The 26,601-nt window shown below is 39.5% G+C and overlaps 1 protein-coding gene across 1 annotated transcript in view; it reads left to right on the top strand.

Moving 5' to 3' along the window:
- Positions 1 to 26,601, top strand: part of LOC140478907 (arf-GAP with coiled-coil, ANK repeat and PH domain-containing protein 2-like) — a 171,223-nt gene that overhangs the window by 96,027 nt on the left and 48,595 nt on the right. Inside the window, exons 7-9 of the mRNA XM_072572528.1 lie at positions 2,425 to 2,469; positions 10,058 to 10,153; positions 15,283 to 15,357. Of these exons, the coding sequence (XP_072428629.1) occupies positions 2,425 to 2,469; positions 10,058 to 10,153; positions 15,283 to 15,357 (216 nt within the window). The remainder of the gene's footprint in view (positions 1 to 2,424; positions 2,470 to 10,057; positions 10,154 to 15,282; positions 15,358 to 26,601) is intronic.

The raw sequence follows: 26,601 nt of genomic DNA on the forward strand, positions 1-26,601 counted from the left end.
TCTTGTTACAACATGGGGTAAACACCCCTGCTTAATTTAAACCAGCAACACCGAAAAGATTTATCCCATGCAGTAATCTATGAAAATACGAGAGGCGAAGAACTATTTAAAGTAAAAATTAACAGACTTTAAGAAATAAAGTTAACAGAGAATAATTACTGAACAACTATTTACAACTTTTTCCTCTAACCTATCTTTTACTTTCCCTTCCATAATACTAGTCTGATATAACCCCCCCCCCAAAATTAAGATTTCATAAAATTCATGTTTCAAAACCAGACAGCTGTCGAATCTTTGTATTTTCCTCTGGAGATTTTTTTCTTTTTATGATTTCCCTTTCATAGGTCGTTGATAAAAGTACTTTTTAAGAAAGCTGTGTTTCGGGCAGTCTGAACATGCTGATAGCTTGGCAGTTCTTCCTTCAACTGTTCAATTTTTTCCGGTTTTATACCCCAGAGCGATGGATTGTTTCATTGGTTTTTAATATTGTCAATATACTCAATTCCAACTTGATTGGAGATTGGTATTTTGGGGTATAATTTAAACTAAAATGGTCGAATTAGAGTTTGTTTTGTCTCTTAGCAACTCAGCCAGTGGTAGCTACTGAACCAAAAGTTACATTGTAAATTCTGCAGCACTGTGTGCTTGCTAAGTCCTTCACACTCACCTTCTACACCTTCATAACCGTATTAAGCTGTTATCGAAGCTGCATATATCCAGGTAAGCGGTGAACTATTGCAAAACACTTCTCCTTGTGCCTTTGTCTATGGTGGACAGGCACTGGGGAGTCAGGTGTTACATGCCACAGAATTCCTAGTATCTGATTTGCCTAACAACTGCAGCAATCATCCTTTTTGTGAGGTCTGACTCCAACCCGGGCAGTGCGCTCCTCTGAATCTCATTCAATCCAGATTGCTTGGGCTCCTTGAATCTTCACATTCTAGTGGTGCTAAGGAAAATTATCCTCATTCCCTTTTTGGAGTTCAGCTCTTTTGCTTATGTTTGGGCAGAGATCGCAATGCGGTCAGAAGCTGAATGCCACACTTAAATCCGAGACTTGTAGTAGTCACTGATACTCAGTTTGGATTGGAGTGTCTGTCTTAAGAACAGCGATTTTATATTGTCTTGTGTTGTGTTCTGACTGACTTGTGTACAAGTTGACTTGCGAACAGACTTTAGAACAGAACCTGTTTGCAACCCAGGAACTGCCTGTATTGCACAGTAAGTGCTGTTTGATAGAATTGTCAATGACATCTTTCATTTCTTTCCTGATGATTGACACTAATTGGCTGGATTGGATTGTCTTGCCTTTTGTGTATAGGATCGCATGAGCCACTTGCCACATTGTTGGGTAGATGTTTGTGTTGTAACTTTACTGGAATAGCTTGGCCGTAAGTGCCAAGACATTCTGGAGCTTAAATTTTCAGGACTGTTGCCTGAATATTATCAGGGCCCATTGCTTTTGCAATGGCTATTGCCTTCATCTGTTTCTTGATAATGTGAGAGTGGATCAAATTGACTGAAGATTGGTATTTGTGATGTTGCGGGCCTCAGAAGCAGATGGATTGTCTGCTTGGCCTTTTGGGTCGAAAATGCTTTAACCTCCCCTATTGCACTGAAGTGCTGGGCTCCCCTATTAATTGATGTTGGGGATGTTTCTGGAGTCTCTTAATCCAGTGTGTTTTTTAATTGACCATCATTTCTGTCTGGATATTGCAGGATGGAAAGCATTGATCATGACCATAAGACATTGGAGTAGAAATTAGGCCATTTGGCCCATTGAGTCTTCTGCAACATTAAATCTGGCTGATATGTTTTTCAACCCCATTCTCCTGCTTTCTCCCTGTAACTTTTGATTCCTTGCATCAATTAAGAACCTGTCTATCGCAGTCTTCAATATACTCAATGACCTGGCCTCCACAGCCTTTTGTGGCAAAGCATTGCACAGATTCACCACTTTGGCTGAAGAAGTTTCCCCTTATCTCTGTTCTAAAAGGTCTTCCCTTTACTCTAAGGCTGTGCCTTCAGGTCCTAGTCTCTCCTACCAATGGAAACATCTTTCCAATGTCCGTTCAGTATTCCATAAGTTAATTTAGAACCCCTCCCCTCATCCTTCTAAACTCCAAGTATATAGACCCAGGGTCCTCAAATGTTCTTCATATGTTAAGCCATTGTTTGTGGGATTACTTTATCCTGCCTGTTGCATACTGCAGTCAGTGTTTAACATGAAAGTAGTCCTGTCTTTTAGCTTCACTGGTGCTAGTCCTGGTAAGCCCACTGTACTCTTGTAACTGTCTTGGTTTGATGGTACAGTGTAGGATTTTTAGGCCATGCAGTTGTAGATTGTGATTGAATATAATTCTGCCAGTGCTAGCTAATGTTTAAGTTTTAATACAGTATTTGTTCATTTTTGCTCCATATCAGATCAATGTCCTTCAATCAAAGAGAAGATCTGAAATTTTAAAATCGGTAAGTTTTTGTCCTTTAAAAGTAGTTTGATGATTAAATGTTGATCTTTAAAGTTGTTTCGATAAACTCTTTGGATGCCACTTTGAACTCTAATTACTGATCATTAATATGCGTGTCATTCTGTCATATCCTCTGAGCAATGTTTGATTTGAATTGATGGTTTCTGTCATACCTGACCATATTTTAATATTGACCAATTGAAGGGATCATGTTCAAAATTCATGTATTGTAAGCTCTGGCCCAATATCAGGACTGATGTCTACAGTGGATTTTCAAACATTCATATCAGTTACTTTGTAAAGTAACAATGTTCCAACATTTTATATTTTCTATAAAGTCATCTTCATATTGAAGTTGAGATGAAAACTGCAGCTGTTTAGAAAGTTTCTTGTGAGAAATTGCATTCTCACAAACTATCCTTGAATCTTTGGAATATTCTGACTCCTCTGTTTAATATGATAGCTTTGGTTGTTCTGAAATGTTACTGTCAAATGTAAATCTCCTTCCAATGTTGTATTAACTCTTGCTGTAACAATGTTGCTGATTTGGTTCAGATGATGCCAATATTTCAATATAGCCTATAATATTGGCAAGTCGTGCTATAATGCAAACTTAAAGCTCCTGCACCAATCCTGTGGTTTACTTTTTTTAAAAGATCTTTCTGTTCTCTTGTACAGTTTACCTCCTTTGGAGTCTTCATTGTGGATTACAAAGAAATGTGGATAATTAGATTAATGTCATAAATACTTGACAAAAATTTTGCCCTATAAATTGTACTACTTCACTTCCAAACCCCTTGTACTAGCCTCACTGAATTGCTGCAGTGCAAGATGGTCTTTATCACTAAATGTTACGATTTTATTCATTCATGGGATGTGGGTTGAGCTGACTAGCCAGCATCCATCGCCCATCCTAATTGCCCAGAGGGCAGTTGAGTGGCATGTAGTCCAGACCAGGTAGGGGTGGCAGGTTCCTTCCTTAAAGGACAGTAAAGAACCAGATGGGTTTTTTTTTCTGACAGTCGATAACTGCCTCATGGCATCAGTAGATTTTTACTTCCAGATCTTTATTTTCTTGAATTCATATTCCACCATCTGCTACGGGTCTGCAGATTAATAGCCTAACAATAATACTACTAGGCCATCACCACCCTCTGTCTATCCTCTTACTTATTTTGGTACTTCCTCTTCCATTTGAGCCCCGTATCTCATTTGCCTGTCACCTCTCCATGTCCATTATCATTCCAACCAAGATTCTTCTTGAGTTTGAGACCGAGCTTTAGTGCAGAGACTGAGCAATGAAAACAGTGAAGCACTGAGTGTTTCTGAACCTCTGTGATTTCAGTTTGACTTCCAGCCTAGCGTTTAGTTCCTTGAACTTCTTAATCTCTTCCTTAATATGATGTCATACATGTAATTATCCTAACCCAACTCAACTTTTGCTTCATGCAGTGTCAATTGCCATTGTGTCAGTCATAAGGCAAGGCCAACTTTGATCAGTTCCTTGCATGCTTCACCAGACATGTTTCCTTCTACATTTGACCTTGGGAGGCTATTTCTAACTGTTAGAACTTTTCAAACTTTCAATTACTTTGGCTTAAAGTTTTCATTTTGAATAGTTCACTTGCTCCCTCACGTCTGTATTTGCTGCTCTTCAACCACTTAACTCCCTTAATCTCACATCATTCTCATCTTCACCTAATTAGGTACAAGGCCTGAACCATGAACATATTTGGTGTACACTTTTTTTTTTGTTATTCACTGTCAGGCCTTTCTAAACAATGCAAAGGACTAGTGAGCCTTGTTGCATTTGGCTAAATCTTCTCATTCTCTTAGTTTATCCTGAAACGCAAAGGTAATCACTGACTTTTTTTTTCCCCCCTTCGCTACCAGCTATTATCTCTTAAGTACAAGGTCTTCAACTTGTCCAAGATATGGATTTCAGATATGGACTTCAGCTGGTCCTGCATCCTCCTTGACTTCTGCCTCCTCCCCTCCAGTCATCCTATACTTGGCCATAGCAATGCACTCCATTTTTCCCTAATTTTTCTCACGTTCTTTTTTGAGTTTATCCTGTCCATCAGAGTCACCTTTTCAACTTCCCAGTCTCCGTTCTTAGCCCCTTATTGCAAACTATTTAATCTCCTCTCTCATTGCAGTGTTTAAACAAGTTTGGTTTAAATAGGGTTCAATATCCTTTCAGCCATTCCCACCCTCTCTGTAAATTCTCGACTTTGCTGTGCTTTTCTGTTTAGCACTGTGTCAAAACATTGCCTATTCCAATCCCAACGTTTCTGTGACCCCCTACATCTGGATTTTTGTAATAAGATTTCTGCCCTAACTATTGAATTGAAGTAGCCCTGTTTAGTATTGCAAATATCTATGACAGACCACGGTGCCTGAATTCTGCCTAACCGTTCACTACCTCAGGGCACCTTTTGATATGGTTCACTAAACACGCCTCCTCCAATATCTTGATTGTTGTCAGCAAAGTAAGACTGTGCTGTCTGAAAATATATTCCAGTGAATTCGCTCTTCCCATAATCCTTGCATCTGGAATCAGTCACAGAATTACTCTCCTTCCTCTCCTTTATCTTATTTCTTGAGGGTGGTGTTGTGATAATGTCACTGGATGAGTACTCCATAGACCCAGGCTAATGATCTGAGGACATGGCCCCTTCACAAACCTTGCAAAAGGCCCCAAATTCTACCATTGTAGCTGGTGGGGCTTAAACTGAATTACTTGAGAATGCTTTCAGACAGTGCGGTGTTACTTTTCTGACGACAATTGAAATAATAATTCTGGACTTGCAGAAAATGTCTGCTTAATGGTGACTGTGAAATTATTATTGTTGTAACAATGTATATTGTTCACTAATGTCTTTTAGGAAAGGAACTCTATCATCTTTACCTTGTCTGACCTACATGTGACTCCAGATCCAAAGCAAACGCTCGGGTCAAGGGCAATTAGAGATGGGCAATAAATACTGGTCTTGCTAGTGATGTTTCTATATCCTATTGAGGAATAAAGGAAACAAAACTTGCATATTGTCCTCATGTTATCATCTGAAGTTAGTACATAAGGCTCCACATATATTGTAACGTCACCCAACTCTATCTCTTCTCCATTCTCAGCTCCTCCCATCTGTTTATGTTTTCGGTCCACTTCACTGAACAACCTAGATGAGCTGTTATTTCCAGTCAAATGGTCTTCCATCTTTCACACACTGTTTGATCATTACCAATTCTGTCTCCTGCCTTGGTCCTACTCTGGGCTGAGTATTTCTATAATTTTTCTGTTATTCCTCCTATTGCCTCCCAATTAATCCAATTTCTTGAAATTACAGAGGCTACCTCTGTAGCATCACCATTTCCAGCCTTGCTGCAACCCATCTTGGTGAATCCCTCAATTGCATTTTTTCTTTGCCTTTTTACACATTTAGCTTTTCCATTGTTTGGTGGGTTTTCTGTTGTCCTTTCTTTAGAACAGAGAAGACTGAAGGGGGATATGATTGAGGTGTATAAGAATTAAATTTCAGTACAATGTGGTAAATGATCATCATGTTAGTTTCTATATCTTAATAAAAAAATGTTTTAAAAACAATTAAAATTAGGAATATTGACAATTCGCAGATATAAAATTAGCTTATCAAGTCTAATGATGGTGTTTAATTGTCTTAACGGACATAGTATTGAATTAAAATCTCGGTTGTGTCTTATTTCACAAAGTGTAGTACTTTCTTCAAAGGATTTTTATAGAGAGCCTAACAGTATAAAAAATAGAAATTTTTGTCAGTTCACTGTTTGCACTTTGGGGACCTCAACAGTGCAAATTCTGGAAAATACAGAATTATTGAAACTTTTGGACTTCCATATCATTCTATATGTTCAAGGCATCTTGATGTTGCTGCCTGTTTCACTGGTGATGATAAGTACTGACAGTTGTGCCATCATTACTCAAGGCCTATATACCTTGTATATACTTTATGCAAGTAGACATTTTAGAGAGAATGACCTTCATCTGATTGTCTAAGTATATCTGTAATACTTATTACTAGACAATTCCAATAAATGGAGATCATCAGGCTACATAACTCCTGTCTCCCTTTGCTGAATCTGCATATTTGCATCCATTTAATTCCAATTTGTACAGAATACAAACACAGTTTTTTACTGATTCTTGAGTGGTCACATTCTGGACAGTACAAAATAGAAACCACATTCCCTCTGCTTCTGCTGGAGGTGGCTTGTTGCACATTAAGTGCAAAGTACCTATATTTAGAACTTCAATTTACTAGTACTTAGTGTCTAAGGGCGGTACATTTGTACTGTGAACCTATAACGGCCCATATCTCAAAGTGCACTTTGGGACAGTTCTCTGCACGAGATGGTTTTTACTGAGGTATATGCATTGTGAGAACCTGGTGTCTCAGTAGCACCAAATTCTCCAAAATTAAACTATTACATTACATAAGCAATAATTATAAAAAGAAAAGCTAACCAACTGCACATCATTACCCAACTCCCTCCAAGGCTAAGATCCATCCCTTCAGACTTTTCTATTGAGCTTTTGAGCTTGAGACAGAAATTTCTCAAATGAAGAGCATATATCCGCCATCTTCCTGCATGGCTCCCTTTTGCTTTCTTGTTTTCCAGATTGTCACAATTAGCTCCTCAAGCAATTTGTGCTCGATGTATTGTGAACACCTTCAATTCTGTTTGCTGCTTTGTGCTTAAATAGAGAACCACAGTAGTGTTGCATGCATCACAATGGCATGCTGCTACTCTTGACCAGCTTTACCACAGCCCTTCATGTATTTCAGTTTGCAAAACATACATCTAGATTTTGTCAAGAAATACCCCGTGAAGTTATGAAGATTGCCATGTGTAAAATTTTCTTTGAAGGTTGCTGCTAGAAAATATGGCCTACTGTGCTAGACACCTGCATATTAAACATTTTAAAGATCTGCTAGGCCCTTTCTCAACTCAGTCATAAGTTTTTGTAGGTAATAGGATGTGAGAAAACACTATCATTCCTTTTCCACATTCAGAACTACATTGTACTTGGAATTCCTCTGAAGATATCTTTCAAATTTGGTGTCTTTGAATGGTAGAGACCCTGTTGATAAATTGTGCCACATTCAGATAGGTATTTTTGTTGGAAGGACGCTCTGGGATGAAAGTAAAATATCTTCACTTATGTCAGCACAGAAATGCTGAGACTTTTTTTGTCATAAGTTTTGTAGATTGCAAATCTTAACAAAATTCATGTAAAATTTGACCTTTAAATATAAAAGCAAACATTAAATAACAGTGCATTGAATATCCCTAAATTTTACAAGTGTCCTGTAATTAGCAAACTGATCATTTATATCTCAATATCTGAATAACTGTAATGTATTTTGAGAATGGACAAAATAAAAAGTTCCACTTCCCATCATTGTGACAAAATTTGTTTAGTCAACTCTGAATTATTCAACAAACATTTTAAACTAAACTTCACCTTCGCTGAAAGATGAGGAAGCATACACCTGGAAATATATTACGAATGCTGGCTATGGCTTTTTATCAGCCATGATTAAGTGGTGGAGCAGATTTGATAGGCTGAATGGCCTGATTTCTGCACCTATGTCTAACGCTTGGTAAAATGTGCTGAAAAATGGACTTTGGCACAAGTTTTTCTTTTAAAGATATAACTATGTGTCTCCCTTTCATTTGCATACAGGTGATATTGCAATATGTCTTTTTTTAGAATACAAAAGATAAGTTACTTAAGACTCCAAACATGATCCGTTTGTGAACATAGTGTACCAGACAGATCTGGAATGAATGAGACCAGGGAAATTCCTTGCATCCTTATCTCTCCATGTCTCTTTCTCAACTCAGTAATAAAAGAAGCATAATTTTCACTTCCTTCTTAACTTTTCTGTTATTTCACTGCTTAATACCGGTCCTGATAGTGTAAAGACCAAACAGAATATCTATGTGAAGGGTGTATGGCATTAATACATCTGGATAGTAGTAACACTATAGGTCAGAGTCAGCATGGATTTATGAAGGAGAAATCATGCTTGACTAATCTTCTGGAATTTTTTGAGGATGTAACTCTGAAGGTAGACAAGGGAGATCCAGTAGATGTAATGCACCTGGACTTTCAGAAAGCTTTTGATAAAGTCCCACATAGGAGGTTAGTGAGCAAAGTTAGGGCGCATGGTACATGGGGCAAAGTACTAACTTGGATTGAAAGTTGGTTGGCTGACAGGAAACAAAGTAGTGATAAACTGCTCCATTTAGGAATGTCAGACAGTGACCAGTGGGGTACTGCAGGGATCACTGCTGGGACCGCAGCTTTTTACAATATATATTACTGATACAGAAGATGGTATTAGTAATAACGTTAGCAAATTTGCTGATGATACTAAACTGGGTGGCAAGGTGAAATGTGAGGAGGATATTAGGAGATTACAGGGTGACCTGGACAGGTTAGGTGAGTGGTCAGATACATGGCAGATGCAGTTTAATGTATGGTTATCCACTGGTGGCAAGAACAGGAAGGCAGATTACTGCCTAAATGGAATCAATTTAGGTAAAGGGGCAGTACAAAGAGATCTGGGTGTTCTTGTGCACCAGTCAATGCAGGTAAGAATGCAGGTAAGCATGCAGATACAGCAGGTAGTGAAGGCGGCTAATAGCATGCTGGCCTTCATAACAAGGGGGATTGAGTATAGAAGCAAAAAGGTTCTTCAGCTGTACAGGGCTCTGGTGAGACCACATCTGGAGTATTGTGTGCAGTTCTGGTCTCCAAATTTGAGGAAAGACATTCTGGCTATTGAGGGAGTGCAGCGTAGGTTCACGAGGTCAATTCCTGGAATGGCGAAACGACATTACGCTGAAAGACTGGAGCGACTGGGCTTATATACCCTTGAGTTTAGAAGACTGAGAGGGGATCTGATTGAGTCATATAAGATTATTAAAGGATTGGACACTCTGGCGGCAGGAAACATGTTTCCACTGATGGGTGAGTGCCGAACCAGAGGGCACAGCTTAAAAATACGGGGTAGGCCATTTAGGACAGAGATGAGGAGAAACTTCTTCACCTAGAGAGTGGTGGGTGTGTGGAATGCTCTGCCCCAGAGGGCAGTGGAGGCCCAGTCTCTGGATTCATTTAAGGAAGAGTTGGATAAAGCTCTCGAGGATAGTGGAGTCAAGGGTTCTGGAGATAAGGTAGAAACAGGATACTGATTGAGGATGATCAGCCATGATCATATTGAATGGTGGTGCAGGCTCGAAGGGCAGAATGGCCTACTCCTGCACCTATTGTCTATTGTCTAATAGATTAAGCTTGACATTGCAGTGACATTATCCTGTTGACATAAGATTTTCACTCTTGGAATTGTACGTTTTTTAATTTATCAAAGTATTAAGTTGTGATCTTAAAATTGCTAATTGTTCATTTTGATTCAAGATCTTTAAAGCTATGAAAATCTGTGTGCATTTAATCTTCATTGTGCAATTCATTCCTAAATTGTTCTCCTTTTGTTATATTGAATAAAAATGACAGTAGTTAATTTTTTTCTTTTCATTTACAGATGTTGTCCTTTATGTATGCCCATCTTGCATTCTTTCATCAAGGATATGACCTTTTTATGGAACTGGAGCCTTACATGAAGGAGTTGGGAGGTCAGGTAAGACTTCAAAACCATAAAATAAATTTAAATATTTTTAAAATTTGTTTATTCATTTGTGGGATGTGGGAGTCTCTGGCTATATTAGCATTTATTACCAATCCCTAATTGCTTTTGAGAAGATGGTGGTGAACCACCTTGTTGAACTGCTGCAGGCTTAGAACAGGCGTCCGAGGTTTGAAGTGCAATCATTTCCAATATTGAACTCTTTCAATATTTTAAGATTGAACAATTCAGAGCTTTGATTTGAGGTAGTTCAAAACTAAACATTGAGCAATTTATAGAAACAATTATCTAGAACATAGAACATAGAAGAATACAGCGCAGTACAGGCCCTTTGGCCCTCGATGTTGCGCCGATCAAAGCCCACCCAACCTACACTAACCCACTATCCTCCATATACCTATCCAATGCCCGCTTCAATACCCATAAAGAGGGAGAGTCCACCACTGCTACTGGCAGGGCATTCCATGAACTTACGACTCGCTGAGTGAAGAACCTACCCCTAACATCAGTCCTATATCTACCCCCCCTTAATTTAAAGCTATGCCCCCTTGTAATAGCTGACTCCATACGTGGAAAAAGGTTCTCACTGTCAACCCTATCTAACCCCCTAATCATCTTGTACACCTCTATCAAGTCACCCCTAAACCTTCTTTTCTCCAATGAAAACAACCCCAAGTGCCTCAGCCTTTCCTCATAGGATTTTCCTACCATACCAGGCAACATCCTGGTAAACTTCCTCTGCACCCGTTCCAGTGCCTCCACATCCTTCCTATAGTATGGCGACCAAAACTGCACACAATATTCCAGATGCGGCCACACCAGAGTCTTATACAACAGAGTCTTATCTACTAAATAAAAAACAATAAGTATATTTATCACCTGCATTGGCCCCCTTTCTCTCACTCAAATTTCAGAAGTGATATAGAGCCTTGTCAAACTCAACATTCAAGTTGTAGCTTGGAAGTGCTAACTTCAGGAACTTTCCAAAACCACATTTGATATCATTTGTAAAATTACTTCGAGGTGCATTTTTAATTAAATGTTCAATATTTTAAGTTTTTTAGATCAATTTTGGTTCGTCCTTCATTGAATTACAAATTAACCCCCTGGTATTCACAATTACTCAGTTGTTCAGTCTCAATTGGAAGTGGGTAGATTCAAAAGTTGAAGAGCAGTTAGATTTTGTAAATTGTGAATATTGTTTTGAAGCCAGCCATAAATGCTGTAAAGATTATTTTATTTGATGTGCCTGTTGTTAGAGATGGGTAAACCATGGATTAAGTTGAAATCCTGAATTATAGAGGCTAATACATAAATTTAGCAAATTTATTTTACTCTAAATTCTAACTTGCACATTGCATCTTATGGAAAAAGGAGTTTAGCTTTGTATTATTCTAGGCTAAAATGGTCAATAGTTATTGCATATTCCTAATTAAACAATTATACATTCTGCTTGAAAGCAAATGGATAATTTTTTTGTTGTTTGTTGCAATTGTTATGCTTGTAAGTAATCCCTGATTTAGTCTCAGATTTGACTAATGAGTCAGAGTTTCAAATGATGCTAACTACTGTTGCAGGCCAGGGTAACCATTCACTTGACAAAAACAAAACATATTTATATACTGTGTTTTCATGAGCACAGCATTCTAAAGTACATCATAACCAATAAATTACTCATGAAGGAAAGTCATTTTTGTGTTGAAAACACGCATTACACAATTTATGCACATCAAGTGTAACAACTAGCCACAAAGTAAATGAGATGAAAATCGAAAGTGCTGGCAACACTCTGATCTGGCAAAAGAGATGGCTTCAACTCAAAATGCAAACTTTTTCCATTGATGAAGCCAGATTTACGAGGTATTTTGAGCATTTTGTATTTTGTATTCTGCTTTAATCAAGAAAATTACTTCCTTAGCAGGTTTTCAAAAGATAACTATTGACCTGGACACTGCAGTGGTACTCTCACATTTTGATTGGTGCTTCAGGAATTGTGTACCTCTCAAAATATCATAGTAGCTTGCAGTGTGTATTTATCTTTAAAATAGCCTCCCCTTGTACTGTGATGCTGAAATTTATTTCCTCAATGTTCTTGACATTTTCAAAATGAATATATAGAATTACGACATGTTGAAGAAATCCTTTGACACACTATATTGAATTGTATTGATATCAGATTTATCACTATTACCCACCTTAATCCAGGTTTTGTAGTTAATTTGCCTCTGTAAAATTTTAACAGCAACAGATTCTCCCTCCACATGCTCACTCCATTACTGCTGCCCTTGAAAAATGCATTACTGATTTTATCAATGACAGTGGAAACAGAAGCCTTGTTTGCTGGTTTCTGCTGTGTTTCTCTGTTAAATCTTGCAGTTGTCGTATTGAATTTTTTTCTTGCCTTCCTCTTCCAGTTAAATACATTATCACCCTGCATTCTTGATGTCTCAAAGTCATAGAGTTTCACAACACTGAACCCTTTGGTCCAACTTGTCCATGCCAACTAGATATCCTAAATTAACCTAGTTTCATTTTGTCCATATCACTTTAAACATGTTCTATTCATATTCCCATCCAGAGGTGTATTAAATGTTGTTATTGTACTAGCCTCCACCACTTTCTCTGGCAGCTTGTTCCAGGCACGTACCACCCTTTGCATGAAAAAGTTGCCCCTTAGATGCCTTTTAAATCTTTCTCCTCTCCCCTCAAACTAATCCTCTATTTTTGGACAGACTCCTCCCTTGGCTATTCACCCTATCCATGCCCCTCAAGGTTTTATAAACCTATGTAAGGTAACCCCCTCAGCGCCTGACTCTCCAGAGAAAATAGCACCAGCCTATTCAGTTTCTCCCTATAATCTCAAATCCTGTAAACCTGGCAACATCCTAGTAAATCTTTTCTTCACCCTTTCAAGTTTCACAACGTCCTTCCAATAACAAGGAGATCAGAATTGCATGCAGTATTTCAAAAGTGGCCTAACCAATGTCCTGTACAGCCATAACATGACATCCCAACCCCTATCCTCGGTGCACAGACCAATAAAGGCAAGCATAGCAAATGGCTTCTTGGCTATGCTATCCACATATGACTCTACTTTCAAGGAGCTATGAACTTGCACTCCAAGGTCTCTTTGTTCAGCAACACTCCCTAGGACCTTACCATTAAGTGTATAAGTCTTCCTGTGATATGCCTTTCCAAAATGCAGCACCTCACATTTATCTAAATTAAACTCCATCTGCCACTCCTTAGCCCATTGGCCCATCTGATCAAGATCCCGTTGTACTCTGAGGTAACCACCTTTGTTATTCACTATACCTTCGATTTTGTTGTCATCTGCAAACTTACTACCCATACCTGTTTTACTCACATCCAAATCATTTTTATAAATGATAAAAAGCAGTGGACCTATCACTGATCCTTGTGGCACACTGCTGGTCACAAGCCTTCAGTTTGAAAAGCAACACTCCTCCACCACCCTCTGTCTTCTACCTTTTTGAGCCAGTCCTGTCGCCAAATGGCTAGTTCTCCTTGTATTCTTTAGATTAGATTAGATTAGATTACTTACAGTGTGGAAACAGGCCCTTCGGCCCAACAAGTCCACACCGCCCCGACGAAGCGCAACCCACCCATTCCCCTACATCTACCCCTTACCTAACACTGCGGGCAATTTAGCATGGCCAATTCACCTGACCTGCACATCTTTGGACTGTGGGAGGAAACTGGAGCACCCGGAGGAAACCCACGCAGACACGGGGAGAACGTGCAAACTCCACACAGTCAGTCGCCTGAGGCGGGAATTGAACCCGGGTCTCTGGTGCTGTGAGGCAGCAGTGCTAACCACTGTGCCACTGTGCCGCCCAAATCGTGACTATTCTGTGAAATCTGACCTTGCTGACTAGTCTACCATGAGAAACCTGTTGAATGTCTTGCTGCAATCCATATAGATCATGTCCGCCACTCTGCCTTCATCAGTCCACTTTGTTACTTCCTCAAAAAACTCAATCAAGTTAATGAGACACGATTTCCCATGCACAAAGCCATGTTGAATATCCTTGATCATTCCTTGCCTTTCCAAATACCAAGGCTGCTGCACTTGGTGTTTCCAGGCGATCTCCCATCCAAGTACTAACTGGACCTGAGTCTGCTTGGCTTCCGAGATCAGGTGTTTTCAGACTAGTATGGCCATAGGTTTGGGTAACTATATTTAGAGATAAGAAAGAAAGTGAGTGCGCAGGAGCTAACAGGATGAAATTTTTTTGCTTGACAGAAATATTTTTTGGGCAAGAATTTAGAGGAATAAGTTTTTTTTTGTTTTCTTTGCAAGTACACAATGGTTAGTTTTTAATTGCTTTAAAAAAATCCATATACAAAATGTTAAGCTGGTCAGCAAAGTGTATTTTCTTTTTGTTACTGTCTTTCGACAAGAAGTGCAGTTGAAAAATTTGGTTTTATTTGAAAATTTATCTTCGACTGCTTCTACCTAATTGGAGCAGCACCACTAGGCATCAGAGTCTGTGCCACTGGTTTGCCCTATCAGACATTCATAGCTGCTATTGCAGACAACAATGATTGAGCATTGCAACCTTTGCCAGTGTCTACATTACATGTACAGTGTTTTTGTTACTGGTCTGATGCCACAAACATATCCTTTTTAAAACTATGCAATCATTCTAAATTTAAGGTACCATTATGGATCAATGCAAGTTGTCTGTTTTCATAACTACCTACAGGACCTCAGCAGACGCTATTAGAATGGATGCTGAAAATTTCCAACCTTGCTGTGATGCTTCCTTAATGTTGCAGAGGACAAATTATAAAATAGGGATATTTAATTGCATCATGATTGGAAGATGCTAAATCTGTTTTTTTCAAAGTGTAAGTAGGACTCAACAAATTGAATTTTTTGGATTTTTGTTAGTTTCATTATTGTAAGTATAGTCAGACCTGTGATATGATTAGGGAGAAGAACTTGTTTTTTTTAGATCTGTCATTCATTTTATGTTACTTCATTATTTAGTTTCTAAAATGAGGAGAGATATTTATGCACCGGTAATGAGTTGAGATTCACAACTTAGAAATTTTAAATTTTAAAATGAAACTGATTTAATATTCTATTTCAACAGCTGGATCAGTTAGTTGTGGATGCAGCTAAAGAGAAGAGAGATATGGAACAAAAACATTCCACTATTCAACAAAAGGTATGTGGTCTGATGTGAAATTTCGCATAATATAAGCATCCCACCTCATCTGAAAATTTCTTTACAATTAAAATATCTTACAATATTTTAAAATACTGCAGCTTACTGCCTGAAAATTAATGTTATAATGATCAATTCAGCAGCTTCACCCAGGACAATGTCTCTACTTGTAGGTACTATCCCAAAAAGAAACACGAAACAAAATAAAACAATCAGTTGGACTGTTACATGTGAATTTCTAGCTTTTGTTTTTGCTTCTGACTGTTGTGAATTTAATCCTTTGAAATAGACGTCACTAAATATGTATTGCAGTTTTCTTAATTGAAGTGATTTTCATTTGAGAAACATTTTTGGTTTGATATAGGCCCTTTGGCCCACCATGTCTATGCAGACCAAGAAAGGCCAAATGCATATCTTTCTTTGAAAATTGTAGGAAAGTACAAACATTTACAGTAATCAAAATATGTAGTAGTAATGTAATTCACAAATAGACCAAATAGTAGAATTTAAAACTAAAATGACACTGACTATAAAATACTGACTATAAGTAAACTGGACAGTATTTAATATCATGTCTCAATAGACTATTGTAACAATATTGGGTTTAATGATTGTTGCAATATTTCAGGAGTTCAAAATTCCACTGAGTTGGTTTGAATTTAGAAAGTTTCTATATGAAGTGTTGGCCACTTTTTCAAAAAAAAGAATTTAGCTGCTTTATCGTGCTTTTCCCACTCATGACGTTGTAATCAACATTTAAATACTGAAATCAATTTTCTCATTCATACTTGAGTTGTACAATTCTAGACTTCTGGTATTGCTTTTCTAAGCAGTCAGACCAGGAAGTCCATAATAAAAATGGAACATGCTGGAAGTATTCAGCACGTCAGGCAACATCTTCGGTAAGAAAAACAGGATTACCCTTTCAGGCTGATGACCTTTCATCAGAACTGAAGTCAGTTTGGAAATTTAGGATGGTCTTGTGTGGCACTTGAGGACGTTAATACTCCTTTACCCATCAAGTATGATTTTGGTTGGTTGTTAGTGTCTATGTATAGACACCAGAAGCAAGTTGATTTTATTTTCCTGACCAACACTGGATTTCACTTAAGTTTCTTCAGTTCAGTTTTCTTGATGTTGCTGAAGAAGACACATTCTGTTGAAGCTTTATATCTTGCGTTCTTTAGGACCAAAAGAGTAGGAGTAGAAGTAATTCATTCCGCCCATCAAGTTTATCTCACTGTTCAGCGAGATCATGGCTGATCTGCTAATCCTCAAGTTCACTTTCCTGCCTTTCCACGACCACCACAGATACACACCCATCGTGACTAATCTTCTAGTCAGTACATGTCAACAGTACAAAATTTTTCTTAATTTGGCACAGTTGTACTAAATTAGACATCTCACTGGCGGAGATTACAAAGGTGGTTCACATCGGAATTGAAACATTCAATATTGAAGGTATAGATGGTGCACTTGAGGTTAAAGTATATTGTTGGGCAGAAAAAAGAAGCTGGCTGTGTTGTACTTTAATTTGAATGCTAGCTGCTGACCCCAAGTAACCTTTGAGGAACTGATTCAGCATTGATGTATTTTATCAAGATGGGCAGGAAATTTATTAACATTCAGCTGAAAGGTACTAATTTTGGCTTTTAGTGTTTGAGCCTCTAATGTAGAAGTTGATGATTTTATTATCTTTTTCAAGAAGATTGTGGAAGTTCTGCACATACCGTTCTATTGACTCTGAATTTGAGATTTGAACAAGAATTTTAAAAGAAACTCAGTATTGTAGTCAAAACAGAACTAAATGCAGTCAATGATATTTTCACTTATGATGCAAGCTCAAAATATGACTTGTGACAAAAAATAGATTCAATGATTGGGACCATTACATCAAGTTGGAAGAGAATGTCACGTTTCTCTAAGGGACTTCAAAGAGCAGTTCCCTTTTAGTTTCTAGTATTTTCAGGCAGTTTTCTTTGCAACATGCTTCTATTGAGTTGGATTTTCTGATTGAGAAGCAAGAGAAAAATCAGTGGTTCAGATGACTTTGCGTTGCTTACATCTTCCTCATAGTTACTCAATCAGTGTCAAACCCCAGGTTTTCTCATTCTGCCTTCTCCTTAAGAGTGCTGAATAATTTGTAATACGGGAATTAGCAATCTTGTGTTGTTGTCTTGTCTTGTCATTCAGGGGATGAGATTATCAGTGTAGAGGTGAACATTTAATGCTCATCTTACCCTTGCGAAGATAATGGTATGCATCATCTTGAACTGTGCAGCGTATTATCGCCACTGTTAAGGAGGGATTTCTGGGATTTTGACTCAACCATGATGAAGGAAGATAATTTATTTTCAAGTCATAATAGTGTATTACTTTGAGAGAAACCTGAGAGATGGTTGTCCTGCTACCTTTCATCATTTCAAGAGTAGAAGTCCTTGCTGGACTATTCAAGTGCATCTTCTATATTGTGTGCATGGTGGCAGCATGATCACCTGGTGGTTGGAGAGTGAATGTCAAAGAAGGAAAAGATTGCATGTTAATCAATAGAGCTCCTTTCTTTTGGATGGTATTAAGTGTCTTCAGAGCTTTTTAAACTGCACTCATTCAAGCAAATGCAGAGTATTCCATGACCCTCCTGACTTGTGCTTTGTTGATGGTAGAAAAACCCAGAGGTGGGCCCTATGCTACAAAATACCTAGCTTCTGATCTGCTCTTGTAGTCAGTGTGTAAAGCCACTTTTATTTTTTGACTGTGTGCACAAGAAAGATGGTACTTCAAACTAAGGTGACTCTGCAGAGGTACGACTGCAATTTTTAATTGTGTACTGGAACACTGAGTTCTATACATCTTGCTGTTCCAGGAAAATGCAATAGCAGAATCATACGTCAAACTGATGGGTTCAAAATTAAGGGAAAACTGGTTGACAACAACTTGACTTGTGTGGAGACAGTACAGTATAGAACCACGTAGCTTGAAAGAGAATGTATCAAAATGTATTTCTTTTGGGTCTCTCACTTGTGTGGAGGTAATAGCTAGTCATCTTCTACTTACTTTTCTCTGTAAATCTCCTCTTGTAGGAGGAATAAAATTTCTTTTAAAAATAGTGAAAAGGTGAATTCGAAACCAGTGAATGAAAGAGAGCTAACAACAAGTTGTTGGAAAAATGTGGTGCTGGAAAAACACAGCAGGCCAGGCAGCATCTGAGGAGCAGGAGAATCGGTGTTTCAAGGCATAAGCCCTTCCTTGTGTCAACAGCAAAGAACTGAAAAAAAAATTTAAACTAAGAGAAAGAAAGCAACTCTACAAACCCTATGGTCTGTACTGGTGCAGTTGAATTGTTTCCCATTTTATTTGCATCTTTCCAGCCTAGATAGTCAAGGATCAAGTTATAGCGCGAAATATTTTGTTGAGGTATAGAACAATTGCAATATTCTAATTGCCATTGGTTGCAAACGATGTTTGTTTGTAATAAACAATTATTTTCCTGTTCAGTACAGCGACCTTTTTAATTAATATTTTACCCTGAATTCATCAGTCAGTCAAATTGTGATAGTATGACTAAGCCTTTTTTCGTACTCGTGACAATTCTGGGGATAGTGGGGTTTGATTTTGCAATGCACTACCCCTGTGAGTTGTGATATGGTATCCAGTTGAGAAGTGACCCTTTAATTCTCAGTTACTTTTATTTCACTAGGGTATCACAGTACCCTAGTGGGTGGCACAGTGGCACAGTGGTTAGCACTGCTGCCTCACAGCACCAGAGACCCGGGTTCAATTCCTGACTCAGGCGACTGTGTGGAGTTTGCACGTTCTCCCCGTGTCTGCGTGGGTTTCCTCCGGGTGCTCTGGTTTCCTCCCACAGTCCAAAGATGTGCACATTAGGTGAATTGGCCATGCTAAATTGCCCGTAGTGTTAGGTAAGGGGTAAATGAACGGGAATGGGTGGGTTACGCTTCGGCGGGTCGGTGTGGACTTGTTGGGCTGAAGGGCCTGTTTCCACACTAAGTAATCTAATCTACAACACATTCACTGTTGCTTTTACATCTAGGGGAGTCGCAAAGTCTCCTCTGAAATTCAGTTTTTCTTTTATTCATGTTTGGATTAAGGTAAAAGGTAAAATCACCATAGTCATACCAGACTGAAGGGCTGCTGTCTGTCTCCTTAGAGAGATGACTGGTGATGGTTTTACTTGACACCGAGGATGATGGTTGTGGTTGTTGGAGGTCAGTCATCTCAGCTTTAGGACATTTCTGCAGGAGTTCCTTGGGGTAGTTTCCTAGGCTGAACCATCTTCTGCTTTATCAATGACCTTCCCTTCATCATAAGGTCAGTAGTGGGGTTGTTCACTAATGATTACACAATGTTCAGCACCATTTGTGATGACTCTGACACTAAAGCAGTCTGTGTCCAAACGCAACAAGATCTGAACAATACCCAGCCTTGGGCTGCCCAGTGGCAAGTAATGTTCGTGCCGCACAAATGCCAGGCTGTGACCATCACTAATAAGATTCAATCTAACTGCTGTCCCGCTGTCCCTTGACATTCAGTGGTGTTACCATCACTGAATCCCCCACTATCAACATCCTAGGGGTTATCAGTGATCAGTAACTCAACTGGATTCACCACATAAATGCTATAAGTGCAGGTCAGAAGCTAGGAATAATATGGCGAGTAACTCACTACCTTACCCCTGAAAGCCTGTTCACTATCTGCAAGGCACAAGTCAGGTGTGTGATGTAATGCTCCCTATTTGCCTGGATGAGTGCAGCCCCGACAACATCAAGGACAAAGCAATCTGAATGGTACTGCATCCACAAGCATCCTCTCCCTCCATCACTGGTGTTCAGTAGCAGCAATGTGTACTATCTACAAGATACACTGCAGAAATTCACCAAAGATCCTCAGACAGCACCTTCCAAACCCACAACCACTTCCATCTTCAAGGACAACAGATATATGGGAACATCACCACCTTCAAGTTCCCCTCCAAGCCACTCGCCATCCTTGGAAATATATCTAAAGGCAAAAAAATGGCAGATGCTGGAATCCAAGGTAGATAATCAGGAGGTTGAAAGCACACAGCAAGCCAGGCAGCATCAGGGAGTGGAGAAGTCAACATTTTGCATGTAACCCTTCAGGACCTGAAGAAGGGTTATACCTGAAATGTTGACTTCTCCACCTCCCTGATGCTGTCTGGCTTGGAAATATACCACCGTTCCTTCACTGTCGCTAGGTCAAAATCCTGGAATTCCCTCCCCAGTGGAATTGAGTCAACCCACAGCAGGTGGACTGCAGCAGTTCAAGAAGACATCTCACTACCACCTTCACAAGCGCAACTAAGGATGGGCGATAAATGCAGGTCCTACAAAATGAATAACAAAAAAACAAAACTGAGGGTCACCATGCCTCAGGCGAGGGGCAAGGTTGAAAAGGAGAGTCCTTCACAGTAACCTTAGCCAGTGCAGGAATTGAACCCATGCTGTTGGCATCACAGCATCACAAACCAGCTGTTCAGCCGATTGAGCCAACAGATCTCCTTATTGAATTTTACATTTGAGGAGGTCATTCGACCTAACATGTCTGTACCTGAGGAGTAGGAGAGTTGATATTTCAGGGTTAAGCCCTTCCTGCTGAAAGGTTTATGCCCAAAACTGCTCCTCAGATGCTGCCTGTCCTGCTGTGCTTTTCCAGCGCCATACTTCAACTCTGATCTCCAGCACCTGCAGTCCCTAGGAGAATAAGCCCAATTTTTCTAATCTTTCCTTGTATCTGAAATCCCTCACTTCTGATATTATTTTTATTTCTTTTGCACTGTTTCCAGGGCATTAACATCCATTCTTTAAATAAGGTTGTCCAGAACTGAACAGGCTACTTTAAATGTGGTCTGACCAATGATTTGTGGAGGTCTCGCATCACTTCTTGCTTTTATAGTTTATACTTCTATTTATAAGCATTCTGTAAGCCGCCTTAACAGCTGTTTCGATTTAGCTGGCCATCTGCATAGAATTATGCATGTGAACTCCAAAGTCTGTGCAGTTTTGGGTCCCATATCTCAGGAAGCATGTACTGGCCCTGCAGCATGTTCAGAGGAGGTTCACAAGAATGATCCGAGGAATGAAAAGCTTAACATACGAAAAACATTTGATGACTCTTGGCTTATACTCGATGGAGTTAAGAAGAATGAAGGGAGGGATCTAATTGAAATATAAAAAATACTGAATGGCCTGGACAGAGTAGATGTGGGGAAGATGTTTCCATTGGTAGGAGAAGCTAGGACCTGAGGGCACAGCCTGAGAGTAAAGGGAAGACCATTTAGAACAGAGAGAAGGAGAAACTTCTTCAGCCAGAGAGAGTGGGGAATCTATGGAATTCAGTGCCACAGAAGGCTGTAGAGGCCAGGTCATTGTGTACATTTAAGACTTGAAATAGATAGGTTCTTGAGTATCAAGGGGATCAAGGGTTACAGGGAGAATGTGGTTGATAAATGCATCAGCCATGATTGAATGGTTGAACAGACTCGATGGGCTGAAAGTCTTAACTCCTGCTCCTTTGTCTTAAAGTACATTTCCAGTCCTACCAGGGAGGGAGCTGTGCTGGATCTGGGGATGAGGCAAGCCAAATGGAGAAAATCAGAGTGGGGGTGCATTTGGGAAGTAACAATCATAGTACATTAAGGTTTAATATTAAATTGGAAAAAGGATACAATTCAGTAAAAGAAATATGATCCCTGACTGGAAAAGGGCAAATTCTGGGGATCTAAAAGTTAACCTAGAACTGATTGATTGGGAGTGCATTTTGGTGGATAAAACAGCGGCCCAGTGTCCACTTTTGTTTCTCTTTTGCTCTTTAGATACCTAAAGAAATTCTTAGTCTTCCTTTTATATTACTGGTTAACCTACCCTCATTTAATCTTCTCCCTCCATAATTCTTTTTTGTTGGTCTTTGTAAGCTTCCCAATCATCTGGTTTCCCAATGCCCTTTGTCACATTATATGCTTTCTCTTTTGCTTTTAAGTTATTCCTGACTTTTATAGTCAGCCATGGTTGCCTCATCCTCCCTGTACCATGCTTCCTTTCCCTCAGGATGAATCTCTGCTGTATCTGCTGAATTACTCCTAGAAACTCCTGCCATTGCTGTTCTGCCTTGCCTGCTAGCTTCCCCTCCCAGTCAATTCTACCCAGCTCTTCCCTCGTACCTCTGTAGTTGCCTTTATACAGCTGTAATATTGTTATCTCTGATTCTATCTTCTCCCTCTCAAATTGCAGAGTAAATTCAATTATGATAACTGCCTCCTTGATGGTTGCTTCACCTTAAGCTCCCTTATCAAGTCTGCCTCATTGCACAGCACTAAACCCAGTATTGCCTGTTCCCTAGTGGGCTCCATCACAAGCTGCACCAAAAAGCCATTTTGTAGACATTCCACAAATTCCTTTTCTTGTAATCCACTACCAATCTGTTTTTCCCAGTCCACCTGCATATTGAAATTCCCCATGACCACTAACATCCCCTTTCCTATACGTCTTTTCTATCTCCTGGTGTATGTTATGTCCCTGACTAGTGTGTTGGAGTCCTGTACATAATTACAACTGGGGTTTATTTTTGCTTTTTGTGGTTCCTCAATTCTACCCCCACAGATTCTACACCATCTGACCCTACTTTGTTTCTTACCATTGATTCAATTTCCATTTCTTTAGTAAAAAGGCAACCCCATCCCTCTTCCCACCTGCCTGTCTTTTGTTAGGATGGATGTCCTTGAATATTCGGCTCCAAATCCTGATCGCCTTGCAACTACATTTCAGTGATGTCCACCATGTCATACTTGTCAATTTTGATCTGCACCTCAAGCTCATTCACCTTATTCCTTATACTGTGTGCATTCAGTCCTATAATAACTGTCCCTCTTCTCAGTGTCACTTGTTTGTCCAGTGTGCTTGATGAAGGTTGCTTGCTAACCCTTTCCATACGCTGTTCTATTTGTGTCTCTGCTGGAGATTTTAATGACCTCTTCTGAGTTCTGCACTTTTAACTCTTCGTTTTAACTCCTGGTTTTCTCATTTCCCCTATAACTGAACCCCCCATTTAGTTTAATGCCCTGTCTACAGCCCTCATTATGCAATTTGCTAGGACTCTGGTCCCCACGTGGTTTGGGTGAAGACTATCCTTTTGGAACAAGTCCCTTTCCCAGTACTGGTGCCAACATCCCATGAATTCAAGCCCATGTCTCCCACACCAATCTTTGAGCTACACATTTTCCTGGTAAATCTTACTGACCCTGTGCCAATTAGCTCGTGGCTTGTGTACTGTTCCAAAAAGTTCTTCTGCCCACATTTGTCAGAATTTCTTCCCTTCCATCTTTTTCCTAGACTACCCTAGGGTAATTGAAATCGCCAACTATCAGTTATATTTGTCATAGTCATAGAGATGTACAGCATGGAAACAGACCAACTCGTTCATGCCGACCAGATATCCCAACCAAATCTAGTCCCACTTGCCAGCACTTGGCTCATATCCTCCAAACCCTTCCTATTCATAAACCCATCCAGATGCCCTTTAAATGTTGCAATTGTACCAGCCTCTACCACTTCCTCAGGCAGCTCATTCCATACACGCACCACCCTCTGCCTGAAAACGTTGCCCCTTAGGTCTCTTTTTATATCTTTCCCTCTCACCTTAAAGCTATGCCCTCTAGTTCTGAACTCCCCCACCCCAGGGAGAAGACCTATCCATGATTTTATAAACCTCTCTTCTTGGTCATTTCTTCACATTAATATACTGGAGTACCACAAACTTGTCATGGGTCTCCTGTTAAAACTTCATCCAATCACCATTATTCACCCACAAACCATAAGTTTTATATATTGATTATTTGATCACCTCAGGAATCACAGCCAAGACCAGCTGGGCTACCCTCGCCTATATTCCATACACAGAAAGTACAACACAAAAGTAGGTTCTGTAACCCAGTTCATCCTTGTTAGTGTTTACTGTCCACTTGAACAGCACTCCTATGACACACCAGCTCTGTGTTCTTCTAGAGGTAGTTACTGTTTACATTACTCTGCTTTGACTGTTTTCTTGGTGTGCAATGCACCATTAGCAAGCTACCTCAGTATAGACCAGTTGTCTGCAGGCGAGCTACTTAGTGGTGAAACATCACTAATGACATCTCCACATTTTGTACTCAATCTTCTTCCTGCAGTTTTCATTAAAACAATCCAGTAACATCAAGCTTCAAAAGGGAGCCATATTGGGGACAGCAAACAGTAAATCTTGAAACTGTCTTTAATATTCTATGATACCAACAAAGGATATCCAAATCCCAACTTAAAACTTTGCAAATCAACCATTAACCATAATATTGTCCTTCAGATTTCCTGCAAATGTTCTCTTCTAGTTTCTCCCCACTGTTTGGAGGTCTATAATAAATATACAAGAAGGTATATTTTCCTGTTTCTCACTTCCAACCATATAGCTTCTAATTCAGAAACTGCATCTCATTATTAAGGGTGTTTGAGATCTGGTGCCAAGTGGTCCTCCTGGGAACCAAGCTGACTTTTGGTGCATGGTTTACTGTGGCATTTTTTAAAATGTTGGTGATATCTTCTATCACTTTGCTGATTTGACAGTAGGGCAGTAACATGCTTTTGTTATGCTTTTGGTGAATAGGATACATATGAACAATGTTTCACTTTTTTTGGGTAAATCTGGGTGTTACAATTGTACTGGGAGAACTTGACGAGTTTTGGCTAGTTTTGGGGGCCGCTAGCCTTTATTGTATTCACTGCTGTCATCTGATTATGTAGGCATGATAATATGATTGAACCTAACTATTGACTTTGTAGTGGGCTAAATGTTGTTTGGGATAGATATAACGCTTCATAGTCAACCCTGATCTTAAGACCATAAGACATAGGAGTGGAAGTAAGGCCATTCGGCCCATTGAGTCCACTCTGACATTCAGTCATGGCTGATGGGCATTTCGAAGCCACTTATCCGCAATCTCCCCATATCCCTTAATTCCTTGCGAGGTTAAGAATTTATCAATCTCTGCCTTGAAGACATTTAACGTCCCGGCCTCCACTGCGCTCAGTGACCATGAATTCCACAGGCCCACCACACACTCTGACTGAAGAAATGTCTCCTCATTTCTGTTTTAAATTGACCCCGACTAATTCTAAGGCTGTGCCCACAGCCCTAGTATCCATGCCTGATAGAAACAAATTCCCAGCGTCGGACGTTTCTAAGCCATGCATTATCTTGTAAGTTTCTATTAGAACTCCCCTCAAGCTTCTAAACTCTAATGAATACAATCCCAGGATCCTCAGCCTTTCATTTGTATGTTAGGCCTACCATTCCAGGGATCATCTGTGTGAATCTCTGCTGGACATGCTCCAGTGCCAGTATATCCTCCCTGAGATGTGGGGCCCAGAACTGGACACCGTATTCTCAATAGGACCTAACTAGAGCTTTATAAAGTCTCGGTAATACATTGCTGCTTTTACATTTCAACCCCCTTGAGATAAGTGATCTTGACCACTTGCAAGAACCATTGTAAATTTTTATACTCCAAATTTGAAATTCCTAGTTTAAATACTATGTCTACATCCTTGCTGCAGCTGGGGCTGCTGTATATTTACACTTACACAGGTAAATGGAGATTTTAATAACCTCTTGGAGTTCTGCAGTCTTACCTCTTCCTTATACTTCAGATTTTCTAATTTCCCTTATAATTGAACCCCCCCCCCCCGCCAATTTCGTTTAATGCTTGGTCTCCAGCCCTAGTTATGCAATTTGCTAGGATTCTGGGCCCAGCATGGTTCAGGTGAAGTCTTTGTGGCTTTAATCTGATTGAATACACATTGCCGTCACTAGTTTGTCTTCAGTTTAGATTTGATGTTTTTGCAATAAATGTTAATGGCCTTGGCTTTGGACCTTGACGTCTCAGTACATTAAACATTTATCTTGAATGCCAAATAGGTGTGTGTACACAATGAGTCATTTGCAGAGGTATCCCTTCTGTTGGAAAGTCATTACCTGGATATGAAGGGTACTTAGAATCCCTTTGGATTTTGGGTCTTAGACTTGCCTTACAAAATTGTTGCTTTTTACAAAGAATGTTTGTTTTTCCTCTATTGCATAATAGTTTCTTCGTTTGGAACCTCATCTGCATTCTTAACTAGTACTTTGCCATTACACTGCCTCCAACTTCCTTCCATTGCATATAATATGTGTCGAATACTA

The sequence above is a fragment of the Chiloscyllium punctatum genome, chromosome 6 (assembly GCF_047496795.1).
Source record: "Chiloscyllium punctatum isolate Juve2018m chromosome 6, sChiPun1.3, whole genome shotgun sequence".
NCBI classification, from domain to species: Eukaryota; Metazoa; Chordata; class Chondrichthyes; order Orectolobiformes; family Hemiscylliidae; genus Chiloscyllium; species Chiloscyllium punctatum.